Genomic DNA, 22,840 nt, shown 5'->3' with positions numbered 1-22,840 from the left:
CATGTGCAGTGATTCCTAACCTTTGAGGAGCCAAGGCACATGTTTTACATCAGTAAATGTTCAATTAAATGTACACTGTGCTAGAGACAGTGTACACCATAGGCGCCAATCTACATTTCTGCTAGTGGGTGCTTGGTTTGTGTGTATTAGTGTTGTCCCGATACCAATATTTTGGTACCGGTACCAAAATACTTTTTCTGTACTTTTTCTAAATAAAGTGGACCACAAAAATGGCATTATTGGCTCTATTTTAACTAAAAAAAAATTAACGGTACATTAAACATATGTTTCTTTTTGTAATTTTCTTCTTGAATAAAATAGTGAGCATACAAGACAACTTTCTTTCTTTAGTTTATTTCAAACATGAACACCCTTACAGTATAATACATCACACAATTTCCATACTTGCCAACCTTGAGACCTCCAATATCGGGAGGTGGGGGGGTGGGGGGGGGGGGGCCTTGGTCGGGGGTGGGTGGGGGCGTGGTTGGGCGGGGGGCGTGGTTAGGGGCGTGGTTAAGAGGAGAGTATATTTACAGCTAGAATTCACCAACTCAAGTATTTCATATATATATATATATATAAATACTTTACTTTCAGTGAATTCTAGCTATATATATATATATATATATATATATATATATATATATATATATATATATATATATATATATATATATATATATATATATATATATTAGACGGTCCACAACTGTATGTGGCAAAATGCAGCTCCACACTGCTGTCGCTTCAACATATCACTGGCACCAGGTGGATTATGAATTTCTTTTATTACAGTGTCCTGCAAAACAGTGCAAATTGTGAGACTGTGAGTCCACCTGGGTCACGGGATTATCAATTGGAAGGCGTCACAGTTCTGAGCACTTCCCGCAGGTAAAGTACATACCACTTCTTGCCAGCAACAGGCGCTGTTGCAACACTTCATTCATAATTTAATCAAGCATAATGAACGTCTGTTTCTACACCGTTACACATATATATATATATATATATATATATATATATATATATATATATATATATATATATATATATATATATATATATATATATATATATATATATATATTGATTTTATTATATAAATAAAAGAAATACTTGAATTTTAGTGTTCATTTATTTACACATATACACACACACACACACACAACACTCATCTACTCATTGTTGTACTTGAAAGTACAATGCTTTGTTAAGGGTTGAATTGTCCATCCTCTTTCTATTCTCTATCACTATTTTTCTAACCATGCTGAACACCCTCTCTGATGATGCAGTGCTGTGTGGCACGCACAAAAGTGCTTTCATCAAATGCACGAGAGTGTGGAATCTTCCATCTCTCCCTAGCATGGCCCAAAACCGGTCAATCCTTGCTTCATGGGGAAGATCTTCCCTGGCAAGCAATTGGTACTCCAGTACTTGTACCCGGAGGCTGGTCAGGTCCAATCGCAGCTGCGGCAGACTTTTTTTTGGGGGGCGTGGCCTCCAGCTCCGGCTGAATACCGGGAGTTTGTCGGGAGAAAATCTCTGTCGGGAGGTTGTCGGGAGAGGCGCTGAATATCGGGATTCTCCCGCTAAAAACGGGAGGGTTGGCAAGTATGAATTTCTCAAAGTTGTGTGACTCATAACACAACTAAAATCACAACTTGTCTTTTAGTTGTAAGTAGGGCTGCAACTAACGATTAATTTGATAATCGATTAATCTGTCGACTATTACTTCGATTAATCGATTAATAATCGGATAAAAGAGACAAACTACATTTCTATCCTATCCAGTATTTTATTGAAAAAAAACAGCATGCTGGCACCAAACTTATTTTGATTATTGTTTCTCAGCTGTTTGTAAATGTTGCAGTTTATAAATAAAGGTTTATTAAAAAAAAATATATATATATATATAATAATAAAATAAATAAAATTAAAAAATTAAAAAAACCTCTGCGCATGCGCATAGCATAGATCCAACGAATCGGTGACTAAATTAAACGGCAACTATTTTAATAATCGATTTTAATCAATTTAATCGATTAGTTGTTGCAGCCCTGGTTGTAACTAAACAAACAAAGGCTCCTAATTTAGCTGCTGACGTATGCAGTAACATATCGTGGCATTTTCCATTCTATTATTTTGTCAAAATTATTAAGGACAAGTGGTAGAAAATTAATTATTAATCCACTTGTTCATTTACTGTTAATATCTGGTTGTTTTCTGTTTAAACATGTTCTATCTACTCTTCTGTTAAAATGTAATAATCACTTATTCTTCTGCTGTTAGATACTTTACATTAGTTTTGGATGATACCACAACTTTGGGTATCAATCCGATACCAAGTCGTTACAGGATCATACATTGGTCATATTCAAAGTCCTCATGTCCTCATGACATACTTCCTGAGTTTATAAACATAATATACATTTAAAAAAAAAAAAGAAAGAAGATTTTGTGATGTTAAAAAATATCAATGTAAGAGTTGGTGCTGCAGGGAATTCTGGGAATTTGTTCTGTAGTGTTTATGTTGTGTTGCGGTGAAAATATTCTTCCAAAATGTGTTTGTCATTGTTGTTTGTGTGGTTTCACTATACGGCACATATTTATAACAGTGTTGGCATTGTTAATACTTCCACCCTGAGGGTGACATTTATGGCTGTTGACTAAGTATGACCTGCATTCGCTCGTGTGCAATGCGTTCAAAGACAATATGATTGCATCATCAGTTCATTATCGGGTACCATGAAATCTTGGTTGGGATTTGTTAATTACGGACGATATGTTTTATAACTTTTTTATTATGTAAAAAGGACTAAACCGCCATACAATTAACAACAACAAGATTGATTCTTCAAAAATTACTTTAAAGACTGAAAGTTGCCATTAATCCCACGTGGGTGCTTGGGCACTGAAGCACTCACAGGATCGACGCCTATGGTGTACACCAGGGGTCACCAACCTTTTTAAAACCAAGAGCTACTTCTTGGGTGCTGATTAATGCGAAGGGCTACCAGTTTGATACACATTTAAATAAATTGCCAGAAATAGCCAATTTGCTGAATTTACCTTTAACTCTATGTTATTATTAATAATTAATGATATTTACACTTAATTGAACGGTTTAAAAGAGGAGAAAACACGAAAAAAATGACAATTAAATTTTGAAACATAGTTCATCTTCAATTTCGACTCTTTAAAATTCAAAATTCAACCGAAAAAAAAGAAGAGAAAAATTAGCTAATTCGAATCTTTTTGAAAAAATTAAAACAAATAATTTATGGAACATCATAAGTCATTTTTCCTGATTAAGATTAATTTTAGAATTTTGATGACATGTTTTAAATAGGTTAAAATCCAATCTGCACTTTGTTAGAATATATAACAAATTGGACCAAGCTATATTTCTAACAAAGACAAATCATTATTTCTTCTAGATTTTCCAGAACAAAAATTTTAAAAGAAATTCAAAAGACTTTGAAATAAGATTTAAATTTGATTCTACGATTTTGTAGATTTGCCAGAACAATTTTTTTGGATTTGAATCATAGTAAGTTTGAAGAAATATTTCACAAATATTCTTCGTCGAAAAAACAGAAGCTAAAATGAAGAATTAAATTAAAATTGATTTATTATTCTTTACAATAAAAAATAAATTTACTTGAACATTGATTTAAATTGTCAGGAAAGAAGAGGAAGGAATTTAAAAGGTAAAAAGGTATATGTGCTTAAAAATCCTAAAATCATTTTTAGGGTTGTGTTTTTTCTCTAAAATGGTCTTTCTGAAAGTTATAAGAAGCAAAGTAAAGAAATTAATTTATTTATTTAAACAAGTGAAGACCAAGTCTTTAAAATATTTTCTTGGATTTTCAAATTCTATTTGAGTTTTGTCTCTCTTAGAATTAAAAATGTCAGGCAAAGCAAGACCAGCTTGCTAGTAAATAAATACAATTTAAAAAATAGAGGCAGCTCACTAGTAAGTGCTGCTATTTGAGCTATTTTTAGAACAGGCCAGCGGGCTACTCATCTGGTCCTTATGGGCTACCTGGTGCCCGCGGGCACCGCGTTGGTGACCCCTGGTGTACACTATCTAAAAATGAAAAATATAGAAATAACACCACTGGCTAGTATATACACTATATTGCCAAAAGTATTTGGCCACCTGCCTTGACTCACTTATGAACTTGAAGTGCCATCCCATTCCTAACCCATAGGGTTCAATATGATGTGGGTCCACCTTTGCAGCTATTACAGCTTCAACTCTTCCGGGAAGGCTGTCCACAAGGTTGCGGAGTGTGTCAATAGGAATTTTCGACCATTCTTCTAAAAGCGCATTGGTGAGGTCACACACTGATGTTGGTTGAGAAGGCCTGGCTCTCAGTCTCCGTTCTAATTCATCCCAAAGGTGTTCTATCGGGTTCAGGTCAGGACTCTGTGCAGGTCAAGTTCATCCACACCAGACTCAGCCATCCATGTCTTTATGGACCTTGCTTTGTGCACTGGTGCACAGTCATGTTGGAAGAGGAAGGGGCCCACACCAAACTGTTCCCACAATGTTGGGAGCATGGAACTGTCCAAAATGTTTTGGTATCCTGGAGCACTCAAAGTTCCTTTCACTGGAACTAAGGGGCCAAGCTCAGCTCCTGAAAAACAACCCCACACCATCATTCCTCCTCCACTAAATTTTACACTCGCACAATGCAGTCCGAAATGTACCGTTCTCCTGGCAACCTCCAAACCCAGACTCGCAGTGGCGTGCGGTGAGGTTCATGTCAGGTGAGGCACTGACTTCATCACAGTCAGATTTACAAACTTATGAACCCTAAAGAGTATCTTATTCACCATTTGATTGGCAGCAGTTAACGGGTTATGTTTAAAAGCTCATACCAGCATTCTTCCCTGCTTGGCACTCAGCATCAAGGGTTGGAATTGGGGGTTAAATCACCAAAAATGATTCCCAGGCACGGCGCCGCTGCTGCTCACTGCTCCCCTCACCTCCCAGGGGGTGATCAAGGGGATGGGTCAAATGCAGAGGACAAATTTCACCACACCTAGTGTGTGTGAGACAATCATTGGTATTTTAACTTTACACTTACAAACTGTAGCACACAAACAAGCACATTTAATAAAAAAAACGTTATTATGGTCTTACCTTTACTTATAAGTGCGGGAACAGTGGTGTTCGTGTTGGAAGAGTTGTGAATGAATGAAATATGAAATCCGCGCTGCAGTCTGCAGGTGTACCTAATGTTGTGTCCCTGCGGTCGTTCGCGGCTCCTCCAGCGCGACCATTGTTGTTTTTACACTTTTTGGCTTCTTGTTAAGTGACTTTTTTTGGGTGGATTCGGTCTTGCACGTGGAGGGTTTGGGTATGGGCTTTGGTTGGTGTGGCGCTCCCGTCGGATGGTGCATTCTGCGGCGGAGGTGCTTGGCACCAGGAGGCGGGGTTATGAGACGAGCCTCTCACAGTGCGTCTTCGCAGCAGTTTATGAATGCTCAGCACAAGAAATACGTTACACACATACAGTTGTTGACAAAATACACTGTACATTATATACCTCGGCTAACTAAACTATGGAAATGTATAATATAATTCATATAGCAATACGGTCTCACTGCACAGCAGGCCAGCAGTTAGCCGAGTCATTGCGCACAATCCATGTTGAGGCACAAATCAGTGACGTGCCTCAACTGGCTGCTGATCACCGCACCGTCTCTTCTCAGTATTTGAACGGCAAATGTGAAAATAAAAATAAAAATAATCTAAAACTGGTGAAGTTAAATGGAAAATAACTTTAGTATAATCACTGGATACATATAACAATTCAATTATTATTTTTTTCTCTTTACATTTTTTTTCTTTCCATGATGGCAGGTGAGGCCGTGCCTCCCCTGCCTATAGTGACGGCACGCCACTGCAGACTCGTCCATCAGATTGCCAGATGGAAAAGCGTGATTCATCACTCCAGAGAAGGCGTCTCCACTGCTCTAGAGTCCAGTGGCGACGTGATTTACACCACTGCATCCGACGCTTTGCATTGGACTTGGTGATGTATGGCTTAGATGCAACTGCTCGGCCATGGAAACCCATTCCATGAAGCTCTCTGCGTGCTGTACGTGGGCTAAATGGAAGGTCACATGAAGTTTGAAGCTCTGTAGCAACTGACTGTGCAGAAAGTCGGCAACCTCTTTGCACTTTGCGCTTCAGCATCAAGATGACCCCTCTTTGTCAGTTTACGTGGCCTACCACTTGGCGGCTGAGTTGCTGTTGTTCCCAAACTCTTCCATTTTCTTATAGTAAAGCCGACAGTTGACTTTGGAATATTTAGGAGCGAGGAAATTTCACGACTGGATTTGTTGCACAGGTGGCATCCTATGACAGTTCCACGCTGGAAATCACTGAGTTCCTGAGAGCGGCTCATTCTTTCACAAATGTTTGTAGAAACACTCTCCATGCCTAAATGCTTGATTTTATACACCTGTGGCCGGGCCAAGTGATTAGAACACCTGATTCTGATCATTTGGATGGGTGGCCAAATACTTTTGGCAATATGTTGTATGTTACCGGGCAGCACGGTGGCACAGGGGTTAGTGCATGTGCCTCACAATACGAAGGTCCTGAGTAGTCCTGAGTTCAATCCCGGGCTCAGGATCTTTCTGTGTGGAGTTTGCATGTTCTCCCCGCGACTGCGTGGGTTCCCTCCGGGTACTCCGGCTTCCTCCCACCTCCAAAGACATGCACCTGGGGATAGGTTGATTGGCAACACTAAATGGTCCCTAGTGTGTGAATGTGAGTGTGAATGTTGTCTATCTATCTGTGTTGGCCCTGTGATGAGGTGGCGACTTGTCCGCCCGAATGCAGCTGAGATAGGCTCCAGCACCCCCCGCAACCCCAAAAAAAACCCAGATACAACAAAATAAATGTCTATATATGTTTCACAATTACAAATTAAATTGCATAAAAGTCCTTTCGACATGATTAAAATAAAACATGCCCATGTTGTTGTATTCCCTGTTTTAAGTGTACATAAATGAAGGTATGTGTTGCTGAGTTCGACTTGGATGTGATCTGGACTGTACATGGGTGCTTAATTTGAAAATTTATTTTTGTTTGTGGATTGTATGCAACCTGTTGTGTTTCCTGGTTTTCAGTGTACATGGGTAAAGGTGTGTGTTGCTGAGCCCGATCTGGACGTAATCTGAACTGGACCTGGTTTTAAGAACCCTTTTGAACAATCTGATTTCATTGACAACCCGGTCTGGTGAAGATAAGGTCCTTTGTTTGTTTTGTTTTGTTTTGTTTTATTTATTTATATATTATTTTTTTTAATAACTTTTTTTTTTTAAATTTTTTTTAATGTGGAATAAAATAAGATAAATAAATGAAAAAAATAAATAAATAAATAAAAGTTAAAAAAATAGAAAAATACTTTTTCTTGGATAGAAAAGAAAGTAAAGCAATATAAAAACAATTACATAAAAAAATTGTAATTAATGAAAATGTTAGTGGACCTGCAGCACACACAATCATGTGTGCTCTAAAGACTGTATCCCTTGCAGACTGTATTATTCTATATTGCAGGAACCAGAAGTTTTTAATAACAGAAAGAGACAGCCCCTTTTTGTAAATGAGTGTGGATGAGTGTGGATGGGGGAGGGAGGGCTTTCTTGGGTTGATGCACTAATGGTAAGTGTATCTTGTGTCTTTTTTTATGTTGTTTGAAATAAAAAAATAAATAAAAAACAAAAAAAAAAAAAAAAAAACATGCCCATGCCTGCAGTGCACACAGTTAGACACAAGAGCAGCCCAAGAAGTGTTACATGAGACGTAGTTTGCCATGCTTCAAGAATAGGCCCTATAATGCTGGCAGCACTTTTGAAAGTCACAGTAGTGCCCTCTAAGCAGTCGTGTAACCATGGAAAACAATCACTTTAAATATGTACCTTCTGCCATCTAGCAGAAAAACATACCATCCATCCAAACCTTTTTCCTCCAAGGATCAAAGTCAAAATGTGCCAATGGGCCGCGGGCCAAACACAGCGATTTTAAGCATACCACAGCACTATGAATGAGGAGTTTAGCGCTATATTGCCAAAAGTAGTGGAGCTTGTCATGTTTGATAGATGGTAACTTAAGCCTTGTGGTCATGCCATCAATGATTGTGTGAGCTTGAAAGCGGTCAGTATGAATAGGTGTCCAATGTGGTAAACTGTGCACCCTTTGGCCCAACGTTGGCCATCCTTGATCCGATAAGTAGTATTTTGAAATAATTTACAAGGTAAACAGGTCAATAAGTAGTAATTACAATAATTTACAAGGTTAACAAGTCAATAAGTAGTATTTTGAAATAATTTACAAGGTTAACAAGTAGTCAATAAATATAGTATTTTTGGAATCATTTACAAGGTAAATAAATATAGTATTTTAGAAAATTGTATAAGGTTAACAAGTAGTCAATGAGTAATATTAAAAAATAATTTACAAGGTTAATAAGTAGTCAATAAATAGTATTTTTGAATGATTTACACGATTAACAAGTAGTCAATGAGTACAATTTGGAAATAATTTAAAATGTTAACAAGTAGTCAATAAATATAGTATTTTTGAATCATCTTCTTCTTTCGTATATCGTCTTCAAATGTCCATCTTCGTGTCGTGTAGCCACTCCCTCGTCTCAGGTTTCACTTGGAAGAGGCCCTCCTCTGAAGGTGGTCTATGCCGGGGACAGGTGGTGATGATGTGGTCGGCAGTCTGCTCAGGCTCCCCGCACTCACACGCTGCACTGTCTGTCAGGCCCCACTTCTTCATGGACGCTTTGAAGCAACCAACCCCTGTGCGAAGGCGGTTCAGGAGGGTCCATTGCCGGCGAGGTAGATCTTCTCCCTCCACGCCACCTCCAGGATCCTGGATGTAATGGTGTAGGCGTGTCTGTCCTGCTGACTCCCACTCCTGCTTCCATTCCGCTGCCAGCCAGGCTTTGGTTGTCAGATCCTCCGGGATGGAAATAAGCATCTCTTGGGCGGCCTGATTGTATGGGTGGCGGGACTTGAGTCTGCTTGGAGGTGTTGCCATGGTGGTAGTTTCATGGAGGAGGTGCCAGCTGTGTTCCTGGGCTTTCCTTGCCAGGGCGAGGGTAGCGGCCTCTCGCCGTAGGCCGGCTGGCGCTATCCCTGCTAGGACTGGCAGGTAGAACACGGGGGTGGGTTTCAGGCAGCCACTTATGATCCGGAGGGCATTGTTGATGGCCGTATCGACCTTCTTGGCATGTGGGCTTCTACACCAGTTTGGGTTACAGTACTCAGCTGCAGAGAATACGAGGGCTTGTGTGGAGATACGTAGTACCTTGGCCGAGGCCCCCCAGGTTGTACCAGCTAGGCGCCGGATGAGTGAGACCCTTGCTGTTACTTTAGCCCTCACTTCATCCAAATGTTGTTTGTAGGACAGTATCCTGTCCAAGCGTACGCCCAGGTACTTTGGGGCCTGCTGGAACTCCAGGGGTTTGTTGTCCACTAAGATCTCCAGCTCCCTTCTTGCTTCCCTGTTGCAGAGGTGGAATGCTGCTGATACAGTCTTTCCCTTACTGAGCTGCAGTCGCCAGCTTCGAAGGTAGGCAGCCAGGACGTCCATGTCCTGATTGAGACCCTCTTCAACCGCCTTCCATGTGGGCCGGTGTAGCATGATGGCTAGGTCATCCGCGTATCCATACCTTCTAGATGTCGTCACCGGTAGGTCAAAGATGTAGATGTTGAAGAGCATCGGTGAGAGGACAGACCCTTGTGGGACCCCGTTTCTCAGCCTCCTGAGCCTGCTACGCTGGCCATCACTGGTCTGGAGAATGAAGCTGCGGTTTGACAGCATCTCCATGATGAAGTTGACCATATGACGGTCCGGGATTGTTCTCAGCAGCTTCAGGTGGAGTCCGCGGTGCCAGACGGTATCGTAAGCATCAGTCAGGTCCAGTAGTACCACCCCTGCTTTGGTTTTGGCCTGGAAGCCGTCCTCGAGATCTTGTGTGAGAAGGGTTACCTGGTCCACTGTAGACCTGCCCCGACGGAAGCCAGCCTGTTCCCTCGGAAGTTGTGAGTCAACTACTGGCTCAATTTGGCTGTGTATCATCCTCTCCAGGATTTTAAAAGGGACGCACAGCAACGAGTTTGGGCTGTAGGACTTGGGGTCATCCGCAGGTTTGTTGGGTTTCAAGAGGGCTATGACAGCGGCCCGTCGCCATGCCCTTGGGAGCTTGGACCTCCGGAGGCAAGCAGAGAAGAATGCACGCAGCCAGGCAGATGTTATTTCGCTCTGGTGGATCACAAACTCTGGGTGGATGTTGTCGGAGCCTGGTGCCTTGCCTTGTTTGAGTTTGGCCATAGCGTCCTTGAGCTCAGCTGGTGTGAAATCTCCTGACAGGTTGGCATTAACACTGGCCGCCCTAGAGAGACTGGATACCTCGTGGGATGTTGAGCGGGCAAACTCTTTGTCTGCGTCTGGGAAGCGGCCATTTTTCAGGAGTTGGGCTGCGATGGAGTTTGCTGTCACAGGGCACTTGGGAGGCGGTGTACTTCTTCCTGAGAGCTGGTTTATGGTCTGCCACGCTTTACGGCTGGAGTGGGTAAAGTCAATCGACTCGACGACCTCTGTCCATCTAGCCCTGCGAGTGGCGTCCAGCTTCTCAAGCAGTGCCGTTGCTGTCGCATCCACTTCAGCTCTTGAGCTAGCCTGCTGGTGGGCTCGCAAGAGGTGGTTGCACTCCTCGTTCCAACCCGGGATGTAGTTTGCATTGTAGCCTCGTGGTATGGTTTTCTTCGCTGCCCTGTCAGCACTTCACAGTAGGCTGCATATGCAGCATCCACATTAGGAGTGCCTGGGTCCGGGAGGGTGACAGATCTTCTCTCTGTGTCAACAGAAAAAGCATGCCAGTTGGCCTTCCGGAAATTCCATCTTTTCACAGGCTTCCCTGCGACCGGCTGCACCAGTGATGGTATTCTGATGACAGATAGTCGGTGGTGTGATCGGGGGAACCTGTCAATGACCCTTCTCTCTGGCATCGGGTCATTACTGTGGAACACAGCAAAGGCGAGGTCTGGGTTGGTGAAGGTGTTCCATCTGGAGGAGTAGAAGCTTGGTGGCTCTTTGGAATCAAACAGGAGATGGGCGTTGGCATTGGAGGCCCACTCGCTCAGCGTCTCCCCATTCGGTGTTGTGTGGGAGTATCCCCAGTCGGTGTGCTGGCAGTTAAAATCCCCGGCGTAGATGGCGGGTGCCGGGGTAGTTGGGAGGGCCGATGTGGACAGTACAGATGGTGGGGGCTTGTACATGTTCACAACCGTTGTTGTCTGTATCCTCGTGGACATCCACTCGAGACTAGCGCCTGGAGGGGATTGGCCTGTGGCTGTCCAGCTGAGGTCAGACCTGACAAAGGTGGCCATCCCGTGCTGCCTGCTGAGGATGGAGCCGGCGAGGTGGAACCCGGGCAACCTGAGAAAGTCTGCTTTTCCACAGTGCGTCTCCTGAAGGGGGACGGCCGCGACTTCATGGGAGTCGGCGAGGTGGCGTATGATGTCCAGTTTGGCGGTGGTGAGGCCCTCGACATTTAGCTGGAGCACTGTCAGGCCCTGGCGCTCGATGGTCGGGATGGCTGCCTGCCCTGACGTGAGCTTGCATCCCCCCGGCCTCTTGCGCCCTGATCTGACAGCGTGACGATTGGGTGGCGACATTCGTTTCATGAGCTGGTCTTGCACCATATCTCATTACTTGCAGGGGAGGCCGCGTGGAGGCTGTCGTCTTCTCCCTTTTGAATCATGTACGAGGTCAATAAATATAGTATTTTTTTAAAAGTTTATAAAGTTAACAAGTAGTCAATGAGTAGTATTTAAAAGTAATGTACATGGTTAATAAGTAGTCAATAAATAGTATTTTGAATAATTTACAAGGTTATCAAGAAGTAAATAAGTAATATTTAGAAATAATTTACAAGGTTAAGTAGTCAACAAATATAGTATTATTGAATAATTTACAAGGTCAATAAATATAGTATTTATTTATTTATTTACAAGGTTAATAAGTAGTCAATAAATAGTATTTTTAAATAATTTACAAGGTTAACAAGTAGTCAATAAATAGTCCATCCATCGATCCATCCATCCATTTTCTACCGCTTATCCCTTTCGGGGTCGCGGGCGGTGCTGGAGCCTCAGCTGCATTCAGGTGGTAGGCGGGGTACACCCTGGAGAAGTCGCCACCTCATTGCAGTCAATAAATAGTATTTTTTAATAATTTACAAGGTTAACAAGTAGTAAATAAGTACTATATAACAACAATTTACAAGGTTAATAAGTTGTCAATAAATAGTATTTTTGAATAATTTACAAGGTTAACAAGTAGTCAATAAATAGTATTTTTGAATAATTTACAAGGTTAACAAGTAGTCAATAAATAGTATTTTTGAATAATTTACAAGATTAATAATTAGACAATAATTTGTATTTTTGAAAGATTTACAAGGTTAACAAGTAGTCAATGAGTAATATTTAGAAACAATTTACAAGGTTAACAAGTAGTCAATAAATATTGTAGTTTTGAATCATTTACAAGGTCAATAAATATGGTATTTTTGAAAAATCTACAAGGTTACCAAGTAGTCAATAAGTAATATTTAAAAATAATTGGCAAGGTTAATAAGTAGTCAATAAATAGTATTTTTGAATAATTTACAAGGTTAACAAGTAATATTTTGAAATAATTTATAAGGTTAACAAGTAGTCAATAAATAGTATTTTTGAATAATTTACAAGGTCAATAAATGTAGTATTTTTGAAAAATTTACAAGGTTAACAAGTAGCCAATGAGTAATATTTACAAATAATTTACAAGGTTAATAAGTAGACAATAAATAACTTTTTTGAATAATTTACAAGTTCAACAAGTAGTGAATAAATAGTATTTTTGAATAATTTACAAGGTTAACCAGTAGTCATTAAATAGTATTTTTGAATAATTTACAAGGTTAACAAGTAGTCAATAAGTAGTATTTAGAAATAATTTACAAGGTTAACAAGTAGTCAATAAATAGTATTTTTGAATAATTTACACGGTTAACAAGTAGTCAATAAGTAATATTTAAAGATCATTTACAAGGTTAACAATTAATATTTTGAAATAATTTACAAAGTTAATATAGTAATTTGAAAACATTTACAGGGTTAACTTTGTAAATGAGCTCAAAATACCAAAGTATTTCGAAATCATTTACAAGGTTAGTCCACATGGTGACACTACAGAGTTACAAGTCAGTTCCAAGGCTACTACAGTACTTTTTTTTATTAGTAATTTAATTTGGCAGGCCAATGCTTCACATTCCTGCATGCAAGCCTCAACTCTGCTTGTAACATCCTGTTATCACTTAGCGCTCAGCCCACCCTGCTTGTTCGTGAACATGGACAAGGTAATAAAGAATACATAGCCTTGACTTGAATATTGATGTGAAAGAGTGCGCAGGCCTCACTTTAGGCTGACCATGGCTTGTGCAGCCCCCTGTGGGGGGACTCTGCAGACTTCTGCAGGCAGGGAATTAACAGGACGAACTGCAGAGAGAGAGGAAGTAAAAAAACACCTTTTAATGCCAATAAAGCTCCTCGAATTGCATTGGGGTGGTTGAAATTAGGAGTGGCGGGGGATTGGGGGGTGACAGATGACAGATAGTGAGTCCATATAGAGATATAGGAAGAAAGGGAGCAGGGCCAGCTGGAAAAACATATTTTTTTTATTGCCACCTTTAAACTTGTGTTATATCTTGTTATAAAATTGAAATCCCCGTGGACAATTTAGCAGAAAGCATGCCACACTTCTCTCACACATGTGTATCATTTACAGTACAAATAAAAGACTACAATCCCCCAAAAGTAAGACAGCATCCCAAAGTACTGTAGAGACTGTTCCCATCTTTACAAACAAGCGATAGTGTACACTATTGATTACTACAAGCCCATCATTTCTTCAGGGAATATCGTATGACCACTACCCAGACACCACAAGAGATAAAAAATCACAAAATGCAGCAGGCTGATGGTAACAATAGAAGAGCTCAGCTATTCATACACTGTACATGGGAATATTATAGGCTCGTTAGGGAGACTTTTCTATTTATGTCAGCAGGTGCAGTATCTCCCTAGCCTACATCAAAATTGATCTGGGGCAACTGATGTCTGACTTTCATCTGATGCAAACACATGTTTCACTTAGTTTATTAGGATACAAATAAATAAAAAACAATGTTTACACCAGGGGCGTCAAACTCATTTTAGATGGGGGACCACATGGAGAAAAATCTACTCCCAAGTGGGCCGGACTGGTAAAATCACGGCACGATAACTTAAAAATAAAGACAACTTCAGATTGTTTTCTTTGTATAAAAATAGAACAAGCACATTCTGAAAATGTACAAATCATCGTTTTTTTTTTTACATTTACATGTTGCGGTTAATAGTATTTTATCTTTATTTGTCGTTATTTATACTTTCTGAATAAAGGATGAGATAACGCTCATCAGTCAACTCATTGGTGTTAATTTTCAATCCATCAAGATAAAAAAATAATATCAAATTTAAATTATACAATGTTATTTATGTAGTTTGATAATTTTCCTCTTGTGGTTTATTTTTTTTTCACATATGTAGCATCATCTACGAAGATACAAATAATTGCTATTGCGACATCTATTGGACACATTTAGAACAGCAGTTTCTTTCATTCAAAAATTTTGGCTCATTTTTATACTTAGCAAACTCATCCAGCGGGCCGGATAAAACATGTTTGCGGGCCATACGTTTGACACCCCTAGTTTACACCATGTGAAGTACCGTATTTGAGCAATCATGTAGCGTAGAGTATTTGACGACGTCATCGCACTAAAACAGTAGACCCAATCAGGCAACCAAGCAGTCACCAAAGAGGTTCCTGACACAGCTCAGAATGTGTGGCCCCCACAGCCCCATCGATTATGCCTGGCCAAACCCAGCGTCCTCAACCCCAAATCACTTCCAGGAAAACCGAGATATGGATTAATTGGAAAAAAACATTGTAGAGTTATTTTGACAGTGTTGAAAATATTTAAAATAGCAATTTGGGTGGTGTTAACTTAAGAAATGATACCTCTCTATTTTAATATTTAGTGTTTTAATAATTTAAAGGAACCCTAGTGTGCAGATGTCCAAAATTTCACTGAAAAGTTCTCTTTACGTATTTTTTTGCGGATTGAAATGAATCTGGTTGTCATTTCATATAATATCAATTTGGTTTTGAGTAATCGGTCAATACCAAAACCCAAAACCAGTGAAGTTGGCACATTGTGTAATTCTCATATAAAAACAGAATACGATGATTTGCAACTCCTTTTCAACTTATATTCAATTGAATAGACTGCAAAGACAAGATATTTAATGTTCGAACTGAGAAACGTCATTTTTTAAAATCAAACCTGAAGATAATTGTTTTTTTGTTGTTATTCAGCGGAACATCCGGCCTATTGCAGTGTGTGAGTTGCAGGGGATGTATGAAGACCCATTTATTTGAAGAAATTCCCATCTTGCTGTCAGTTTGGTACTAATGCTGATGTTCTTGTTTTGATCGATATACTGATAAATATTTAATAGATCAGATATTTGGACTTCTCGGCCGAATATTTCATTAAGTGGACTCTCAATTTGAGTGCATTGAAGGCTGTTTGCAAGGGTGTGAATGCAAAAGTTTGGTAGTTCCAAACTTTCATAATCTCTATTTTTTGTTTAGTTTTAAGGCACATACAGGATAGTTTGGTTTTCATAAAGGTTTGAAAAAGATCCAATCTGCACACCTAAACTAGGTGACTATGGTGGGATCACCGAGTAGGAAATGAACTTTTGCCAGGATCATTTTTATATAACCTTTTTTTATAACTTTTTTTCGTCACAAGCAGTGTTTTCACTGGAATTGCGACTTTCTAAAAGTAATTTTTTTCCAACTACAAATCTAACAAGAACACCGAGCTTATGTTTGACTGTTAGTGTTTTTAATGAACATATTTCTTTAAATCAGGGGTCGGCAACCCGCGGCTCTAGAGCCGCATGCGGCTCTTTAGCGCCGCCCTAGTGGCTCTCTGGAGCTTTTTCAAAAATGTATGAAAAATGGAAAAAGATGAGGGGAAAAAATATATTTTTTGTTTTAATATGGTTTCTGTAGGAGGACAAACATGACACTAATTGTTATAACACACTGTTTATATTAAACATGCTTCACTGATTCGAGTATTTGGCGAGCGCCGTTTTGTCCTACTAATTTTGGCGGTCCTTGAACTCACCTTTGTTTGTTTCCATGTATAACTTTCTCCGGCTTTCTAGGACGTGTTTTATGCCACTTCTTTTTCTGTCTCATTTTGTCCACCCACCTGTTAACGTTGTGCGTGAAGGCACAAAGGTGAGTTTTGTTGATGTTATTGACTTGTGTGGAGTGCTAATCAGACATATTTGGTCACTGCATTAATGCTAGCTAATCGATGCTAACATGCTATTTAGGCTAGCTATATGTACATATTGCATCATTATGCCTCATTTGTAGCTATATTTGAGCTCATTTAGTTTCCTTTAAGTCCTTTAAATGTATATCTCTTGACACACTATCTGTATGTAATATGGCTTTTAATTTTTTGCGGCTCCAGACAGATTTGTTTTTGTATTTTTGGTCCAATATGGCTCTTTCAACATTTTGGGTTGCCGACCCCTGCTTTAAATGCTGATATTTCACAATTACTAAACATATTGAATAAAAACTGCTTGTGGAAATAACCTGGCATTGAGCGTGTGCACATACACAAAAGCAGTCCCAGAGAATCAACTAACAATTTGCATTCATGTTGTTGTTATATGATAGAATAAACATTCAATGATAGCTAATGTTAGGACCTAAACTTTTCCAAATCGCTGTCACTAGCTGACAACAAAAAAGATGATAAATGTGTATGTGTTACGTGGGGCTGTCAGGGGTGTCAAACTCATTTTAGATCGGGGGCCACATGGAAAAAAATCTACTCCCACGTGGGCCGGACTGGAAAATCACGGCACGATAACTTAAAAATAAAGACAACTTCAGATTGTTTTCTTTTTTTAAAAATAGAACAAGCACATTCTAAAAATGTACAAATCATAATGTTGTTGTTTTTTTTACACTTACATGTTGCGGTTAATAGTATTCCATCATTATTTGTCGTTATTTATACTTTCTTAATAAATTATGTGATAATGTTCATCAGTCAACTCATTGGTGTTAATTTTCAATCTATCAAGATAAAAAAATAATATCAAAATCAGATTACAGGATGTTATTTATGTAGTTTGATAACTTTCCTCGACTGGTGCACTAACATGTGGTTTATTTTTTTCACATATGTAGCATCATCTACAAAGATACAAAGAATTGCTATTGCGACATCTAGTGGACACATTTAGAACAGCCTTTTCTTTCATTAAAAAATTTAGGCTCATTTTTATACTTGGCAAATTTATCCCGCGGGCCGGATAAAACCTGTTTGCGGGCCTGATCCGACCCGCGGGCCTTACGTTTGACACCCCTGGTTTACGTAAATGTTTTTTAATTTTTTTGTGCTCCAGTTAAGTAAGGGCAGCACGGTGGAATAGGTTTTAGTGCATGTGTCTCACAATACAAAGGACTTGAGTTCAATCCCGGGCTCGGGATCTTTCTGTGTGGAGTTTGCATGTTCTTCCCATGACTGCGTGGGTTCCCTCCGGGTACTCCGGCTTCCTCCCACCTCCAAAAACCTGCACCTGGGGATAGGTTGACTGGCAACACTAAATTGTCCCTATAGTGTGTGAATGTGAATGTGAATGTGAATGTTGTCTGTCTATCTGTGTTGGCCCTGCGATGAGGTGGCGACTTGTCCAGGGTGTACCCCGCCTTCCGCCCGAATGCAGCTGAGATAGGCTCCAGCAGCACCCGTTACCCCGAAAGGGACAAAGCGGTAGAAAATGGATGGATGGATGGACAGTTAAGTAAGCAGCCTGGCACAGAGATCTTATCTGAAGTCTGTGGCCGGACATCACAGACATACATCTTTTTTAACTGCGCATACGTATAATATGCTAACATTAACCCTGTTATAGTATCATAAAAGACTGTAAAGTGTGCTTATTTTGTCTTCTTACTGTAAAGAAATGGTGCTTTTACTCGATTACAATTTTGGACTACTCTACCAAAGCCTTTTCTGAAGTATTCAGCAAACAAAACAAAAAAACATTCAACACTCTTTGTGTCACGGCCAGGGCGCACCCAAGTGCGCATTCATCTGTGCGCTGCGCTGGGCGCACCTCCAAACAAGCTACTGCGCGCACCACTCCGGCTGCAGCAAGCAGCTGCTTTCCATCAGCACTCAACACACCTGTCGCTGATGAGCTCCCTCGGCTTCTTAAGCCAGTGCAGACCGGCGTTCCGGGCCACAACTTAGCGACTTGTTCCTGTACAGTAAGCCGAATATCTCTAAGCTCTATGCACACACTCCCTCTCTCTGTGTTTCTCCCCCTCCGTGTTCATTTGTCTCGTGTCCCTTGTCGTCTTCCAGCAGCATTCCTCCGTTCCCGCGTCACCAGATGTGTGTCTCGTCTCCCCGTATTCCCTCCGGTTCCCTGGCTGCCTCTTGGATCTCGACCTCCCGCCTGGACACAGACTTTGGCGCCTTGCCCCTGCCCTTGACCTCATGCCTGCCCACAGACCTCCGAGCCTGCCTTGCCCCTCTTGGTCTTCCGCACCTCGCTCAACACTTCCGGTAACACTCTACAGATGCTCGCTACACAAAAGTCACAAACATACACATTTTGGATTAGTTTCACACTCCATTCTATTGTTAATATATAAATAAATATAGAGTTAAAAGACGTCCTGCATTCTGTCCCGTCTTCTTCCCCTGCACCGTAACACTTTGCAATTCAATGTGATGTGCTCAGAGGTTGTCCCTTCTTCTATGCACTGTTAAACCAACATCCTATTTGTTTGTCACATTGTTCATCTGTCTTCCTATACGCGCGCGCGTGCGCACACACACACACACACACACACACACACACACCCACACACACACACACACACACACACACACACACACACACACACACACACACACACACACACACACACACACACACACACACACACACACACACACACACACACACACACACACACACACACACACACGCACACACACACAAAAGCACAATGCAAATGTCAGCGGGAGAGAGAAAGATTACTGAGGTCCGGACCTCAGGGACCTCATAGCTGTCTACAGCACAGCCTACTGCAGGCCAGCCAGACAAGTTACCACTTTTTTTTCTCCTTAGGACAGAGCCACATACGCTGCAGTAATACATTTTGCCATTGTCTTGCTGGAATAACTAGTGTCCTTGGAAAAAAGATGTTGTCCTGCTGTCAGCACACACTGCTACATAACCTCTGTGTACCTTTCAAGGCCTACTGAAATGACATTTTTTTATTTAAACGGGGATAGCAGATCCATTCTATGTGTCATACTTGATCATTTCGCGATATTGCCATATTTTTGCTGAAAAAATGTAGTAGAGAACATCGACGATAAAGTTCGCAACTTTTGGTCGCTGATAAAAAAAAGCCTTGCCTGAACCGGAAGTAGCGTGACGTCACAGGTTGAAGGGCTCCTCACATTTCCTCATTGTTTTCAATGCAGCGAGAGCGATTCGGACCGAGAAAGCGACGATTTCCCCATTAATTTGAGCCAGGATTAAAGATTTGTGGATGAGGAACGTGAGAGTGAGGGACTAGAGTGCAGTGCAGGACGTATCTTTTTTCGCTCTGACCGTAACTTAGGTACAAGCTGGCTCATTGGATTCCACGCTCTCCTTTTTCTATTGTGGATCACGGATTTGTATTTTAAACCACCTCGGATACTATATCCTCTTGAAAATGAGAGTCGAGAATGCGAAATGAACATTCACAGTGACTTTTATCTCCACGACAATACATCGGCGAAACAGTTTAGCTACGGAGCTAACGTGATAGCATCGGGCTTAACTGCATATAGAAACAGACGAAATAAGCCCCTGACTGGAAGGATAGACAGAAAATCAACAATACTATTAAACACTGGACCTGCAACTACACGGTTAATGCTTTCCAGCCTGGCGAAGCTTAACAATGCTGTTGCTAACGACGCCATTGAAGCTAACTTAGCTACGGGACTTCGACAGAGCTATGCTAAAAACATTAGCTCTCCACCTACGCCAGCCAGCCCTCATCTGCTCATCAACACCCGTGCTCACCTGCGTTCCAGCGATCGACGGCGCGACGAAGGACTTCTTCTCCCAATCATCGATGCGGTCGGCGGCCCGGAGACGGAGGAAGTCAAGGTGAGGACAGCGGTGCGGTGGCGGGCGTTGTAGCTTTCGACGACACCCCGGCCGCCATCAGACTCGGCAAGAAACATATATTTCCCCAAAGTTACGTACGTGACATGCACATAGCGACACGCACGTACGGGCAAGCGATCAAATGTTTGGAAACCAAAGCTCTACTCACGGTAGAGCGTCTGCTATCCAACTAAGTCCTCTTGGTTGTGTTGCTGTAATACACCGATCCCACCTACAACTTTCTTCTTTGCAGTCTTCATTGTTCATTAAACAAATTGCAAAAGATTCACCAACACAGATGTCCAGAATACTGTGGAATTTTGAGATGAAAACAGAGTTTTTTGTATTGGATTCAATGGAGTCCGAATACTTCCGTTTCAACGATTGACGTCACGCGCATACGTCATCATACATAGACGTTTTCAACCGGAAGTTTAGCGGGAAATTTAAAATTGCACTTTATAAGTTAACCCGGCCGTATTGGCATGTGTTGCAATGTTAAGATTTCATCATTGATATATAAACTATCAGACTGCGTGGTCGGTAGTCGTGGGTTTCAGTAGGCCATTCAGTATAAATTGTGTCTTGGCAGATGTGCAAAGTACTCATGCTATCATCACGGCCAGTATAACACTCTCATATTATCACAGGTACTGACTTTTTAACTCTAATATTGTGTATGCTTCCCTACTGTGAGGCAATTAAGGGATGGTCACCTCTCAGCAGTGAATAAATATCAACATTTTGAGATTTTTGAGTCACTTCAGATTTTAACAAAGTGCTGCTTTGGGATTTCAGAGAAAATTGACCATGGACATAAAACATAAAAGAACACAACGCAGTTTAGTAATACCAACATAAAAATGCCATTGCCATGTTTGCTCTCCCTTTTAAAGCAGTGGCGGGCCGTGCGTTTCTCACCTCGACCTTCAGTGATGTCCTACCTAGTCCGACTTCACCTCTCAAAATACCGTAATTTATGTCACCACATGGACAGGGCTGGAGATACTATACAGAAACACACTTGCACCCTACTGGGCATTGAATCCCCTCAACAGTGTACAAAAGGATCTATTTTTCGGCACATATCTTATGTGTAACTGTCAATATTAAAATAATTGTATAAAACAAATGAAACATGAAAAAGTAAAAAATACAATATCTGAACTCACAATTTGTAGCACCCGTTCGACGCCGTATAAGCCAGTGGTACCGTCGTAGTCGGTAGTTGGTCGCCGGGATAGATTTCGGTGTCGGCCGACTTCGTTTTACAAGATGTAGTTTCTCCTAAGTATCCTTCTTGAAAATATAAATCTGCCACCTAATCAAAATTCTGCTCTCCTTTTTTCTGTGGCTTTCTATGGCTCGTATGGCTCCGGTGCCACTTCCTGTTTTCGCAACTTGTGATTTGAAACTCACTTGGTACTGCCAAGTGAGTTTCCAATCACAGGACGTGTAAATGTCAGGGCCAGCTAGAAAGTCTTACTGACAACAACTCGTGATCTGATTGGCTATCGCAACTGTCTATCAACTGTATGTGTCCGATTACTTACAGTGCACAGACGCCTGCATTGTTGAATCTGAAGGCCCCGGGCAGATTTGGTACAGTATAAGCTAGCTGAATTCTGATTGGATACAAACTCTAACCTAAAAACATCAGCGCTGGAAGGAGAACAATATGACATGAAGAGAATATGAATACTCTTAGATATTTAGGGAAAGAAAATAAAAAATAACTTTTATCTTTAATTATGATCATGATTTCTGGTTATGTTAGGCCGGCACACCACTGCTTTAAAGGGGTCGTATGTTTTTTCCCTCTTCATTTAAAACTATTCCTTGTGTTGTACATAACATGTGATGGAGGTCCTTTGGTATGGATCTTGTTTTACAGACCATCTTCAAGCTGCTGTCTGACTGTCTCTTCAAAATGCACCGTTTTGTGGGCAGTTTTATTTACCTCCCAAAGTCCTCCTCTAGACCAAGCCTCCTTTGACTGCGTCTCAACCCCTTTAGCCATGTTGTAGTCTTTAGCGCGCTCATACAGAGTCTACTGACGGATATAAGTTAGAACTATACGCTACTTATTAGAAATGGCAACAGTGGATGATGCATGTGCATGTACGAGCCAGTCTGCCCAAACAACAAGAGGAGGAACTTATTGACTACAATTTTGGACAACTGAATAAAAATGGCAAACTCGCGCAAAGTTCTTCGGGTAAACCTCTACCACATATGTAGATAACCACTGACGTGAGGAAGGTTGAATAGGTCACATGGTCTCAAGTTCTAAACAGCTCGTTTGGAGCAAGTTTGGAAGAAGGCATTGTTTAATGAATATCTCCGCCATGGTTTGATTTCAACATTTTTTTTCGGGACTTCTGGTGATTCCAAATGCACAAAAACAGATAACAACACT

At 40.9% G+C, this 22,840-nt stretch overlaps 1 protein-coding gene across 2 annotated transcripts in view; it reads left to right on the top strand.

Moving 5' to 3' along the window:
- Positions 1 to 22,428, top strand: part of LOC133641740 (uncharacterized) — a 22,826-nt gene extending 398 nt beyond the window's left edge. The window contains exons 2-5 of one of the 2 annotated variants that reach the window (XM_062035702.1): positions 799 to 894; positions 18,310 to 18,508; positions 18,606 to 18,809; positions 22,316 to 22,428. In XM_062035702.1, the coding sequence (XP_061891686.1) occupies positions 799 to 894; positions 18,310 to 18,508; positions 18,606 to 18,809; positions 22,316 to 22,417 (601 nt within the window). In that variant the 3' untranslated portion in view covers positions 22,418 to 22,428. Of the gene's footprint in view, positions 1 to 798; positions 895 to 16,168; positions 16,451 to 18,309; positions 18,509 to 18,605; positions 18,873 to 22,315 lie in introns of those variants that run through there. The other variant, XR_009824333.1, reaches the window with a different exon arrangement.
- Positions 22,429 to 22,840: the final 412 nt, after the last annotated feature.

Source organism: Entelurus aequoreus, linkage group LG24 (assembly GCF_033978785.1).
Source record: "Entelurus aequoreus isolate RoL-2023_Sb linkage group LG24, RoL_Eaeq_v1.1, whole genome shotgun sequence".
Lineage (NCBI taxonomy): Eukaryota > Metazoa > Chordata > Actinopteri > Syngnathiformes > Syngnathidae > Entelurus > Entelurus aequoreus.
This window is presented reverse-complemented; position numbering and strand designations above follow the sequence as displayed.